General features: G+C 41.0%; 1 protein-coding gene across 4 annotated transcripts in view; it reads right to left on the bottom strand.

Annotated features, from left to right (window-relative positions):
• Nucleotides 1–13,435, bottom strand: part of DAAM1 (dishevelled associated activator of morphogenesis 1) — a 180,867-nt gene that overhangs the window by 19,410 nt on the left and 148,022 nt on the right. For all 4 annotated transcript variants that reach the window (XM_054448143.2, XM_054448145.2, XM_054448144.2 and 1 more), the window contains 2 exons: nt 11,812–11,918; nt 4,375–4,459 (listed from right to left, as the gene is read on the bottom strand). In XM_054448143.2, coding sequence (XP_054304118.1) covers nt 4,375–4,459; nt 11,812–11,918 — 192 coding nt within the window. The remainder of the gene's footprint in view (nt 1–4,374; nt 4,460–11,811; nt 11,919–13,435) is intronic.

Raw genomic sequence — 13,435 nt, 5'->3', positions numbered from 1 at the left:
GACTCATGCTGTTTTCTCGATCAAATGCCCTTAACTTTTTTTTTTTTTAAACATTGACCTTCTTGACTTTGAGGCTCTCCCCAGAATTTGATGCTGGAATTAGATGATCCATTTAGTAGGTTTTCAAATGTTTGTTGGATTTAACCGAGGGACCTCAGAAAAGGCAGTTAGTCTGGATGTCATCAGCAGAGAGAGGGAATTGGAATTACAGGCAGGTGTTGTGTGAGGCTGGAATACATTCCAGGCAGAGTGTATACTATGTGCCGGGGTCTGGAACGGGCAGTACAGCACTTATGCAGGTGGAAGGGCAGTGGTAACATCAGTGGGAGAGGGCAGGGCAGGGTAGGCAAAGGTAGGGAGTAGCAAGGCCTTATAAGAAGTCCTGTCTTTGAGGGCACTGGGACATACCTTAAAAATCTCATGTAGGAGAGTGAGTTTACACTTTTTTAAAAAATCACCATGCTTGCAGGATGGAAAAAGAATTAGAAGAGATTAAAAATGAGAGGGGGTCATGATTAGATATTGGTATAGTAAGTAATCTAGGTGAGAGATGACGGTGGCCTGGAGAGGGTGGAGCTAGTGGACAGATTCTAGAGCTATTTATGAGACTAAAATGGAACTGGCCTGACTTGATGGATTGTGGTATATGAGGGAGGAAGAGTCAAAGATGACGCCTGGGCTTCTGGCTTAGGCAACAATGTAACAGGGAACATGAATTGAAGGAAGAGAAGGCTGGAGGTAGGGTGGGTCGGGATGGGGAGGAGAAGGTGAGTTTAATGTTCAAAATGTTTGCATGGAACCAAGTAATGATTTCTAGTAGGCAGTTGGACAAATGGGTCTGAAGCCCTAGGAAGATGTGTTTGGAAGCTGAAGCATGGCATTGGTTTTTTTTTTTTTTTTTTTTTTTAATAATTAAATACAGAATATTTTTTCTTTTTCTTTTTTTTTTTTTTCAGCATTCAAATTATGTTCTGTTTTATTAATTTCTTTTTTTTTCTTTTATTATTATTATTATTATTATTATTATTATTATACTTTAGGTTTTATGGTACATGTGCTTAACAGGTAGGTTACTGAAGGCGTGGGTGTCAGTGAGATTAGGAGAGGTGCCATCAAGAGAAAAAAAGCAGGGCTGAAGAGAACCAGCATTCAAGGGGCCAGGACAAGAAAAGGAAAAACCTTCAAAAGGAGGCCAAGGAGATGCAGCCAGAGAGGCTGCATGGCTCACAGGGCCATGGGAAGACAGCATTTCAGCATGCAGCCATGGGTGCCAACACCCCCAAGAAACTAAGAAAAGTGAGGGCCCCGCAGTGTCCCCTGGCTCCGGCAACAGGGAAGTTGCAAGTGCCCCTAAGAAGAGCTCTAGGGAGGGGAGGAGGACAGAGTGGTACCCACTGCAGCAGAGTGGGTAGAAAGTGAGCGTGGATGGCTTTCAAGGCTCTGGCTGCGTCAGAGAGAAGACAGTAGCTAGATGGGGATGTGGAGTCTTGAGAGGGGCATGTGCATAAGACGTGTGTGTGTGTGTGTAAGGGGCAGGTCCATGAGGGTGGGCATGCAGGGGGTGTGTGCACACTGTGTGTGTAGGTGTGTGTGTTTAGGGTGTGTATGTGTGGTATATGTGTGTAGAGGCTGTATGTAGGAGTGTGTTTATGTGCTAAAGGCTGACACTTGAATGAGCTGAGAGTAGAGAGGGCGAGGTTGCAGATCTAGAGAAGGGGGCAGTCAATCCAGCTGGGGTCCTGACTAGAAGGAAGGAATGGGGCCAGAGTGAAGGGAAGGGACATCCCCTCCATCCTAATGGGATGGAAGTGGGGGAAGACAGAAGTAGATGCCAGGGAGTTCATAGGTCTGGGGGCCTGATAGCTTCTAGGCATTTCTGTTCCTGAGTTCAAACGGTGACACTGTTCAGGATGTATCTTGTTCTTTCTCAGTGCAGGCAAGTAAGGGAGGAAGGCAAGAAGAAGGGAAGAAAAAGAGAGAGGAAAGCATCACCCCAGCCTCCCTCAGCTTGGATTTTTACCCATTGGGCAAGGAAACTGAGTTCTAGCCTCAGGGATCCTTTCACTAATTTGCTCAGTCCCCTCTCTCCCTGCAAACTTGTGCTGAGCCCACTTGTCCCCTGTTCAGAATAACACAGTCACTACATCTCTTTTGTTACCTAAAAGCGCACAGTAGGAGCCACACCAAAAACTCAGTCCCCTCTCAAAGGAGAGTTGTGTAAAGGACTGCGTGGGTAGTTTTAAGAGAGGATCGGGAGTCAGGCAAATATCTGGGAATAAGGACAAAGATATGTGTTCCAAGAAAGAAGAGCGTATAGCTCTCATCTGAGATCAGAGCTCAGCAGCTGCAGGCAGCAAGAGAGGAGGGGATGAAAGCAGCCACCAGGCACATCCTAAATTGGAGTAAGGAAATGCTGGCATCAACACTTGTCTGGGAAGAGTGTTGTATAGAGGAAACGGAAGTAAAGAACAAATAGTAAAATGGAGAGGAAAAGAAAGAGCGTGGGAGATGACCAGAGAGCAAGACACACACAGAATTATCAGGACAGGCCAGGTCAAAAAATATCCTACTTGGCCAGATCCTGCTTCAGTAGACTGGTTTTCTTTCTTGCATTTATTTGAAGTACACTCTATTTGCACTGCAGGCCCTTTTGGCAAGATTTTGAAATCCTTTCCCTCAAGGAGGAATTTTGCTGCATGCAATTCCACAGTAAACAGATATTGTGGAATTTTAAAACATACGACCTTGTCAATAGGAGCTGAAGGCAGGAGGACTAAAGTGGCTTTACACATAGTCCTTCACTTTGGGTTAGCACATTGGGTGCAGCAACTCAAAGGCAGGGTCACCTGGGAGAGGCAGAGCACTGCCTAGAGCTCCACTGTCCCAGAGCAAAGACTCTGTGTGACTGGTCTACAGCAAGGGAGGGAAGGGTATGTGAAGGAGCTAGAAAATGCTCTCAAAATAAATTTTGGGTTAAGGACATACTTTTAAACTGTTCATACACAGAGCACCCCAAGAGACTTGAGAACATAATCATTAACTATTTTGATAATTAAATAAAACCTTTAAAGGACAGCATGAAGAGTTTTTCCATGGCAAATGTGAGGGATTTCCCCCAGGACTATTCCAGCCGCAGAGGTTGCAGGGAGGGGGCAGGTCCATTAGGGAGTGACTCTACAAACATCATTCCTCCCTGCATGGTGTGTGAGACCTTCGAGGACATCAGTGAGAACCATGGAAAACACACTTGCAGACAGACAGGCACTCTACCTAGAGCAACTTCACCACTCAGGATTACTGTTAACAACACAAAATACCCTTATTCTCTGCTTTTGGAGCAGGGCACACCTACAGATGCAACCTGGAGTTCAGTCTAGAATCATAGTTGCTTGTGCCCACAGCTGACCTTAGGCAGACCTGACTCTAACAAACGTGGACTTATTGACCAAAACCACTCAAAATGTGAGCCCATCCCCAAAACAATGAGACATTAGGATGGAACAATCTTATAGCATTCTGAGACTATCACCACAGAGCACAGAAAAGTTAAGGCCCAGACCAAGGGGCAGGGGGCAGAGACAGGTGAAAATCCCTAGAATATGTGCGAGATCAACAACATTGTTATTTGGGGACAACTAGACAAAGATGCCAAACAGCCCATGACCCCAGTTGGAGGGGCTACAAAGAAATGCTATAGAAATACTGGCTGCTTGGTCATGGATAATAAAAATTATATCAAGATACCATGGGCAAAGATGTATACTGACTGGGTGTAAATCCCATTCTTGCTACTCCTGGCATTTAAATTTACTGCTATTTATGACACAACAGGGTGCTGTACAATGTACAGAGGTTAAGACTTAGCCCCAAGACATTTACAACCTGCCTTGTGACACATATGTGTATTTAGATACAGATGACAGTGTTAGGGGTTTAAAGGTCATTTTCATGGTTGTGGGTCTGGTGACCAAGACACAAATTATATTTAGAGTTTAGTAATGAATCAGTTTTTGTAGTATGGTTTGCAATCTCACAGTGCTAGTGAGATTCTCGATATTCCTGTGAAACACAGATTTTCTTCTAGAGCTAGATTTATATGATTTACTGAGGTATATGACTTAATTGCAGCTTGAGGGATGCTGTGGGTCCCAGGCATTTGACAAACTTGATCTTCTTTCTCACCCATCAGTTTGGGAGGCAATGAGAGAATAAGGTCATTAAGTTTCCTAACAGAGTCACATGGGAACTTGGTTCAGCCTCCTCAATTCATAGATGAGGAAATGATCCACTAGCAACAACCGGATGTTCTCAACATCCCTCTCCCTGTTGATGGTCGCTTTTCACTTCTGCTCTGAGATACATCTGGTAGCTCACCTGTTCCAACATGTCTTTGGGCAGATCTTCCTGTTCGTCCATTGTTAGAATTGCCCGTTTGATTTCATCATTGGATAATTTCAACCTGGAGAAAGAATATTTTGTTATTAACCATATTGGTTTGAGTATTAAAATTTAACATAATTCATTTTGCTACCCCAGCTGCTGATTTTCAAGTACTTTTTTCTCAAAATCTCTCAGTGAAAGCTTATTTCCTGACAATATTGCACCTAAAAATAGGACTTTAAAACTGCTTTAACATTCTTTCAGGGCTTTGTAATGCTCTGCTGACACAGAGGACAAAGCTGCTATGTTCTATGATTTAGTTTCCTTAAGCAAGGGATTGGAAGATTAGAATTAGGGAAAATACCCATACACAATTGTTTTCTTTCACATTTAGGATCCATGAATTGCAGGCGGGAGGACAGAATTAAGTTTCTGACCTGTTTATATGTCAGGAGTGTTTAAAATTTGCTATCAAGTAAAGAATGGATTTTGAGAAGTTTAGAAACTACATGTTATTGTTAAAAAGTTGAGCAACAGATAATATGCAAAGTAAAATCTGCAAGTACTTCATAGTTAAGGCATTTTTTTAATAGATGGAGAAACTGGGGCCCAGAATGGCCAAGTGATTTGTCCAAGGTCAAACATAAAAAACGACAGTAACCACAAACCCACGACTCTTGATTGCTAATCTCAAACTCTTTATGCAAATATTCCTTATCTAGTTAATGTCTCATAGGGAAGGATTTAAGCAAAAATACAAATCTGTTTTCTCTTTTTCTGTGTACCATCAACATAAATGATTTACTAATTTAATCAGGAATATGTGTCTTGATTGTCAGAACAACAAAGTATTGACTGTAAGATATAAAATATAATGTTAAAATGTATTTTTATTAGATATAACAATAGTCTTACCCAGGGGAAAAAATCTTGATCACATTATTAGCTGCAACAAGAGACTCACTCCTTTGTTTAATTTGTAAGCATCAGACCCAGACTTTTCCTTTTCTTTGATAGAAATGGGGTCTCACTATGCTGCCCAGGTTGGTCTTGAATTCCTGGCCTCAAGTAATCCTCCCACCTTAGCCTCCCAAAGTGCTGGGATTACAGGCGTGAGCCACCATGCCTGGTCTGGACTTATTTTTAAAATCTTACTTCCTTACAACCTATAACTAATGTGGCATATTAACATGACTTGATTTGTTCTTTTAGTCTATGCTCTTGAAAAAGCATCATACTTAGGACTGGAGATAAAGATGTAAACACACAAATATAGAGCAAGATGTACATATGTCACATGCAACTTTTGAAGCAGGGGCTTTGGTGTGAGACAGGCTGGGCTCCAGTCCTGTCTCCGATACTTCCTGGTCAGTGTGACTAGAGCAAAAAATTTTTTATAAAGCCTCAGTTTCCTCATCTGTAAAACAAAGATAGTAATAACTACATAACTGCATCCCTCCAGGCCCCACCCGCCCCCCAAAAAAAGGGATTGTGTTTGTATGTGTGCACATGAGGATTAAGCAAATGAATGCACGTAAAGTGCTTAGCAAAGTTCCTGGCCATAGAAAGAACACAATAAACTATATGTACGTTCTACAAGGCAGACTTTTTTATACTAGAAAAACAAAGTAGCAGTACCTTTGTATCCTTAATGGTCATATGCAGCTAAGAACCCATTAAACAGTGCTTAGTATGGTAATTATGATCACTTTCCAAAGCACTGTCATACCCACTATTTCACCAGTGTTTCCTCTCTGTGTATGACACCCATGAGGCCTGGGAGTACTAAGAAGGAAATAGAAGATGAGGTCCTTATTTTAACAGTGATTACAGTCATTGGGAGAACCAGATGATAAGCCGAAATCCTCAAGACACAAAGGTGTGTAAAGCACACACTCACCCATGGGCTTGCAGATGAAGATGAGGGCTGAACAAGTGAAAGCGCGCACTCAAAGGCAGCGAAGGAGAAGAGAAGCCCCAGGTGAAGCTGGATGAGGCACCCCACCAAGGATGCCTCTGGCTTGTCTTTTTCTCTAGATCTGGGACCTGATTATGTTAAAACCATCCACCTTGCTATTTAAACTGAATGTTATTTCATGTGCCGTTAAGTAGGGAAGAGAAGGAAAAAATTTGGGAATCCTACTGTACTAATACCATTCTCTTCATGTTCTCAAACCCAAATAAAGCATCTAGGCAAAATGCAAAATTGTTTAAGCTAACAAATAAGGCCCGTTCTATCACCTCATCAGAGCTGTGGTGCCATTATAACCCCTACGCCGTTACAGCAGCCCTTGCCCTGGCAGACTTCTTCAGATGGTTTTTGTCACTCTTGGGACAATCATTGCCTCATGAACATGTTCCCAGAATATCGTGTTAGAAAATTCCCCCTACTTAAATGGAACAATTTAGCTAAGTTGGCATGGGTAAAGTATACAACAGGGAAAAACCGACTCGCAGCATCAGGGCCTCAACTGGGTAGCCTTAGACTCCAGGACACTAGAGACCCTTGAGTCAATTTAAGTCCAAACACCATTGTGTGGCCATGCAAGGCCAAGGAATAGTAACAATAGGGAGGGCTGAAACTGCCACTAATGAAAACCAACTGGCTGTGAAAACATCTATAATCCCGAGGAGAGCTCTGCTTATAAGAAAAAAAAAAAATTAGTTCTGTGTCCTTTTCACACTGAGTTGAAGAAACCATTTTATGGTGTAGTTCTGCTGAGTCCTTCTGTTTTGCATTTAAAAGAAAAGGAGTTGAAAATCAGAGTGAGAACAATACTTGAAGTATCAGATTTGCATTTCATTAGCTCCCCATATGGAGCACAGAACTTCTTGCTTTTGAAATTGTATGTATTTATGCTCCTCAACCCCCAGAGGCTGTCTGGACTAAACACTAGCTCTAATTCAAAACAATTTTGGTTTCTCTTAATGTGGCCCACAAAGAGACTGGAGACTTTAATGGCTAGCACTTAAGAAAATCTACCTGTCAACATAATGCCATGCATGCAGCCTGTTGGATCAAAGAAACCCTAGCTTAAGGGAAAGGGGAGAAAGGTACCCCGCCCTCAGGGATGGTTCTATAGGTTGCAGAGTTCTTAGTATCATCTGTCATCCACAGAATCAGTCTCTAATCTCTGTAATTAATTGCTTTTAAAGCTTGGCAGTGTTCGGAAGTGCTAGAGGGGGGCAACTTTTGAGATATCTACTCCAACTTTCTTTACAAGGCAGGAAACAAACCAGCCATCTTAAAACAGTATTCAACTCCAGGTTGCTCTACTCAAGTATTTCAAAAATTTGCCAAGAGAATTGGAACATCCAGGCGTAATTAAAATAAGGATGGATGGCTAGATCAGCCTTAGCTCTGCTTCAGTGGATTTAGGCCAAATCCCCCTACTTTAGAGTAGCTTTTTGTGGTTTACTACACCCAGGCTGCTGTGCTAAGTGAGCATCTGGAAAAAAAGAACGGCAGAACACTTCATAAAATTGTGTTTTAGGTGGGTTCATTTTGCAATATAAACCTGCTTCCAAGTTTCTGTCTCCCCTGCCGCCACCCCCAGGCCTTTGGCAGAGAGGTCTGTTTTAGGGAATAAAACAGAGTAAATTTTAAATTGCTACATGTCACCCATACACACATACATAGTAGAAAAGTTGCTTATTCCCTGAGGACCTGAGGAACGTCTCTAAGATGTGTCCATTCTACTCTCTTCCCATGAAAGGTACGGTCCCTGGTGCCCTGGAGGTCCCCATTCAAATGCACACCTTTTAGGCCATCTCTTTCTGAGAGCTTCGAATGATTTGGTCACTCATGCTACAAATATCCTACTCACTCAGGCATGGGGAGTGCTGGCACCTCCTCCCTGCCTTGGCCTCTTTCCAATTGCCTGCTTGGCTCCAGACAATGCTGTGGCAGGTGCCCCTGACCAAAAGGTCCACTGACATTTGTAAAATATGAAGAAGACCTTTAAGGTATAATTTTAAATACTGTGAACACAAGCATTCATTAAAATACAGCCCATGCAATACGCCACAGGCTTTCACTGTGGTGAACTTTGCTGTAATGATGGCATTGCCAGGAAATAAATCCCTAGACAGCAAGATAAGAAATAGAGAAGTTCACCAGTCTCTGGGAATGAAATAATCAGGAAAGAAAGATAGCAAGTGTGAGAAGGTAGGAAATGCTGACATAGAAACATTCCTATTCATTGTCCCCAAGCACAAAATCAGCCTTCAAGGGCTTCTTCATCTCTCTCCAGGCTGTCGTTAGTCATCAGATCTCACCTGGACAACAGAGGCCCTTATCTGATGGCTGCCCTGGTCCAGCTGTTAACCCCTTCTAACCTGTCCTGCGAAACCAAAAGACCAAACTAAAAAACCTTATTAAACAAACACACAGTGTCCTACTGAACAAACGGCACCAGTTCTGATCCCATGGATACATAAATAGGACATTGACTGGGCAGCTCCCATGCCAGGCACCCTTCCCGGGGCTGCACACATCCTAGGAGGAATTCTCACAAGCCGCTGCAGGGCTGCTACCCTCATGATCTTCATTTTATAGATGAGGAGGTTATGATGTGATCCTGGGCTGACTCATGCCCTTATAAATGCACAATGCCTGAATCTCGGGCTCTCCTGCCTGGTTTCATTCAATCCAATTGATAATTCTCTGCCGGGATTGCAGGGCTCTCTTTACTAACTGTGCTTATGTCCCTCCCACATCTTTGCTGCTGCACGCCTCCTTGACACCGCCTTCCCGGCCCCTCCTCTTGTCATATAACAGTCCTTGCCTTTGAGGCCCACTTTCTACAATAAGCCCTGCTGGTGCCCCTCCTACATGGGCTGAGCTCCGTGTCCTTCAGTCAGACCAGTGTAAGCCCTGAACTGTGCACAAATCTTCTCACAGGTGTCATTTTTCTTCTCCAATTAGCCATGTGCTTTCAAAGGCAGCAACGTTATCTTAACTTTTGGTACGTCCTATGGCACTCAGCACAGTGCTGGGCAAAAAAATGCTCCAAAGTGGTGACTAAGAGAAAAAGTATTGAATACGTTTTCCTACTTCTTTCTCCTTTTATGTCCCCAGCTCCTTTTGTGCATAGTAATAAATTGCCAACAAAAAAGGAAGAATGAAAAGTAAACTGCTGATTGGTTAAAAAACTAAATAAAATACAAATTATAATTAAATCTGCTTAATTTTTTCACTTTTACCACAACATTTAACATGTCATTCTGTGCTTTCCTGATGAGAGAGTAAAACAACTGACCAGTGAGCACAAAAGGACGGGGCACTGAATCATCCATGGGAGAGAGGGCTTCAGATCCTGATCAATGCAGCCCAATGGCCAGCAGGTCAAACGGGACTCAAAACTACTTTGTCACACACACTTTTAAATTGTGCTCACTGTAATAATACTTATACACGAAACTGGATTTTAATTGATAATCTGACAGATACGAGGCCAGTTCTTAAAACTGTCTTATGAGAGTTTAGATACATTCAAGTTCTAAGTCACCTCAAAAGTGTCAGGGCCTAAGGCAACAAGGGAATTTACATACCACAAATATGAACTAATTCCCTCAATAACAGAATGGGAAATTTGCCAGAAACAGATGTAACCTTATCTATATCTAGTGTAATTACCCTGGCTGGTACTTAGTACTACTGAATAATCTGTCAATAAGGAACGAGGTCACAGTTTTTACTCTAAAGGCATTTCAACACTATAGAAATTCTGTGACAGCTCCCTTCACCAAGTGTTTTAAAGCATTCATCTGGATGGCACAAGCATAAAATATAGAGAGAAATTCTAGGATGTAAAAAAAACTCCACAACTTTCCCCAAGTTAATTTAATTTTGCTACTAGGAATACTACTTATAAAAAGGTAACAAAACAAATTGTTTACACTGTACAGCAGTCTTCCCTTATTGGAGGAGAATATTTTCCATGACCCCCAGTGGATGCCTGAAACTGTGGATAGTATTGATCCTTACATAGACTATGTTTTTTTTTCTATACATACATACCTAGGGTAAAGTTTAATTTATAAATCAGGCACAGTGAGAGATCAACAATAGCTAAAAATAAAATAGAACAATTAAAACAATATATTGTAATAAAAGCTACGTGAATGCAGTTTACCTCCAAATATCTTGATATACTGGACCGTGAGTAACTGAAAACGCAGAAAGTGAAACTGTGGATAAGGGGGGGACTATTGTAGAAGAAAAATAAATAGACCTTCAAGTTATTTTAAGTGGTGGCTTCCTGAGGCAGATAGATATTTTATCTAACCTGAGCATAGTTCACGGAACAAAAGTCAGAATAAACACAGGGTATGGCCATTTACAGAGCTTTCAGCCAGAGGCAGAAATAAAATGCTAACAGGATGGTTCAGGTTACCTTACTAGTTGCATTAAAATTCAAAGATCTCACTAAGGTTAAATTTCTCTTCACTAAAAGAAACATTTGCTCCCCAAAGTAATACATATCTGGCTAAGAATCAACTTCCATGAAAACCAAGCACTAGCTCTTTGTGTTAAAAGAAATGCATTCTAAGAACATCTAAATAATAAGGACTACTACTTTTCCTCTCTTCATAGTCCCTGAAAAAGAAGTCACCTTATACCAGCCTCAATGCATATACAACATTCCTTCCAGAACGTAACTTATCTTTAAAGCCCCAACACTCAGGATTCTTTACATCTTCACTCACTCCATAAGCATTAGGTGTCTTTGCCTAATATGAAAGTTCCTTTTACAGAAAAGAAGAAACTAGATACAGAAAAGCTATTTGAAATGCCCAGAACAACCTGACAACATTGCCCGAAGCTGCAATCAGATTCCAGGCTCCCAAATTTCCTTTCTTCTTTTCAAGTTCCAAGGCTGTGATGGTTCACTAATTATGAGAAAGATTTCCGAACAGGGCTGAACTGGATAAATTAGCATTTCATGGAGGTTTGAGATTTACATATCCTTTTAGCTATAAAAATGCTCAAAAAGAGCATGAAATCATATAACCTTGAAATGAAAAAAGGTGACATTAGAAAGCAAAATAAAACAAAGGGCCTTCATCTGTTGGTCCTGATTCTGTGACAATGCTACTAAATGACCAAAATATCTCTAAGGCCAAGAAGTGTAAATAAAAGTCAAGTCCATTTTACAGGCTTTCTGGGAAGAAAAGATTGACTTAGGGTGTTCTGCCTTTACATTTAGAGGTCTCTGGAAATTAAACTTTGAGAAAGAAGGCATCCAGCTCTGATATGTTCCACTAGGGAAAGTAAGCACCAAGAGCTGTTCTCATTTTAACAGAAGGGGATCCAAACAACTGTACCTCAGCAGAGTACAATTAAAACAAAATCACTAACATGTGGTTTTGAGCCACAGAATGGAAATGTTGGTCCTACTAGAAATGTTTATTCAACATCAACAATACCTCGATAGAAGGATGTTGCAATTCTGAGCTCTCCGACCATCAATCACCGAAAGCTCTTTGACTTTAAGTTTGGAACTCAGAGTGTCATCAATGGCATCTGCTTCTTTCTGTAAAGAGCATGAAAGAAATCCATCAAAGTCCAACAGGGACATTCAGACTTCAGACACACACTTTCCTTTATGCTGTTGTTCATACACACATACACACACTCGTATACACATGGGCAAGGCTGAGATGGTGAGGTGGGGAGTGTGGAGAATGATGGAATTGAAACAAAGGCTACAGTCTACTTGGTAGAGGGAGATAATAAGAAAAGCTGACCACCCACATTTGAAAAAGCATTATTTGGAAGAACAAAGTGCTTCTAAGTTGAAGATGCTAAGTGTGCATAAATTATCAGTGAGTGGTGCCCTCCTTTTGTCCCCCAAATTCCTATGGATTGCAGACAGAAGAACTGTCACTATGAATCAGGCTCAGCTGAGGCTTGCCATTGCTGGTCCAGCCACTTGCAAGGCCCATTCACCCCAGAACCATTTGCATCGTGAGCACTCAAAAAAGCTAAACGATAAAACCTCCCAAACATCTTCATGTACAACAGGAAGCTCCCAAAGCCAGATGGTATCTTTCATTACTCCAGAGCCTGATGGACAATGGGAAGGGGCAGTTTGAGGCATGAGTTCAGTTACCTGAACTAACAATAAAAGGCTACTTGCATATTCTGTTGCTGTATAGAAATCTGTAAGCTATGATGGCCAGTTATAATTTCAGGTGGAACAGACAAAAAATATGTATAATATACTGTTAGAGTGAACTGAACATCAGGAGTATTGGTAATAATAAAAAGTTCAAGGCTAACTTGATAAATAGCAAGTTTGATTTCATTAGCAGTGAGAATCAATTAAAAAGGTTACAGTGTTTTAAAAATGTAAGAAAACTGATTATTAAGTAGCTCTTTCTTTTGCAAAGTTGTATCTACATTTTACACAAAGATAAAGAATCTTAGCTGAATTATTCATTCAACTTACCTACAGAGTTTCCTCATGTGATGAGGGGGCGGAATTAAAGTAGTACCTCTAAAGTCTGTTTAAGTTCTAAAAATTCTACGTACTTTCCTACTAAGCCTCGTGAATTTATGGAGAACATCAAACATTATCAGTTCTACAAACTACAAAATCTTGGATCAGACTGCTGTTTTTAACATGAGTCTGTACTACTGTTTAAATTTTTGCAGCTTAAAAAGAAAATGAATTTGTAGTGATGTGACTGCAATCTGGCTTGCTCAGACACTAAGCATATCAAGCATCTAAATTCAACTGCAGCCTATGCAATCTATAAAAAGTACTTGATAACTATCAGAAGACAATAGTCCAAGTCTTATATACACCATCAAGCCTTTTTCAAATATTTCCCACTCAGGAATTAGGAGGAAAAAAAATTATATAAATTATTATACCAATAATGGTAGCATTAAAAAAAAGTAAAGAAACCAAAGAACTCTACAACTGTGTAACAGTTTAGAAAACAAAGGCAATATGGAATTGATAATATGAGGCACTAGGTGATCAAATGTCAACTGTCTCATGCTAAAATTTCAGGCGAACCTCTAGATACTCATTTAAGAGTT

This window comes from Pongo pygmaeus, chromosome 15 (genome assembly GCF_028885625.2).
Source record: "Pongo pygmaeus isolate AG05252 chromosome 15, NHGRI_mPonPyg2-v2.0_pri, whole genome shotgun sequence".
Lineage (NCBI taxonomy): Eukaryota > Metazoa > Chordata > Mammalia > Primates > Hominidae > Pongo > Pongo pygmaeus.
Note: the sequence above shows the minus strand (reverse complement) of the source record. Positions and strands in the feature narration are given on the sequence as shown.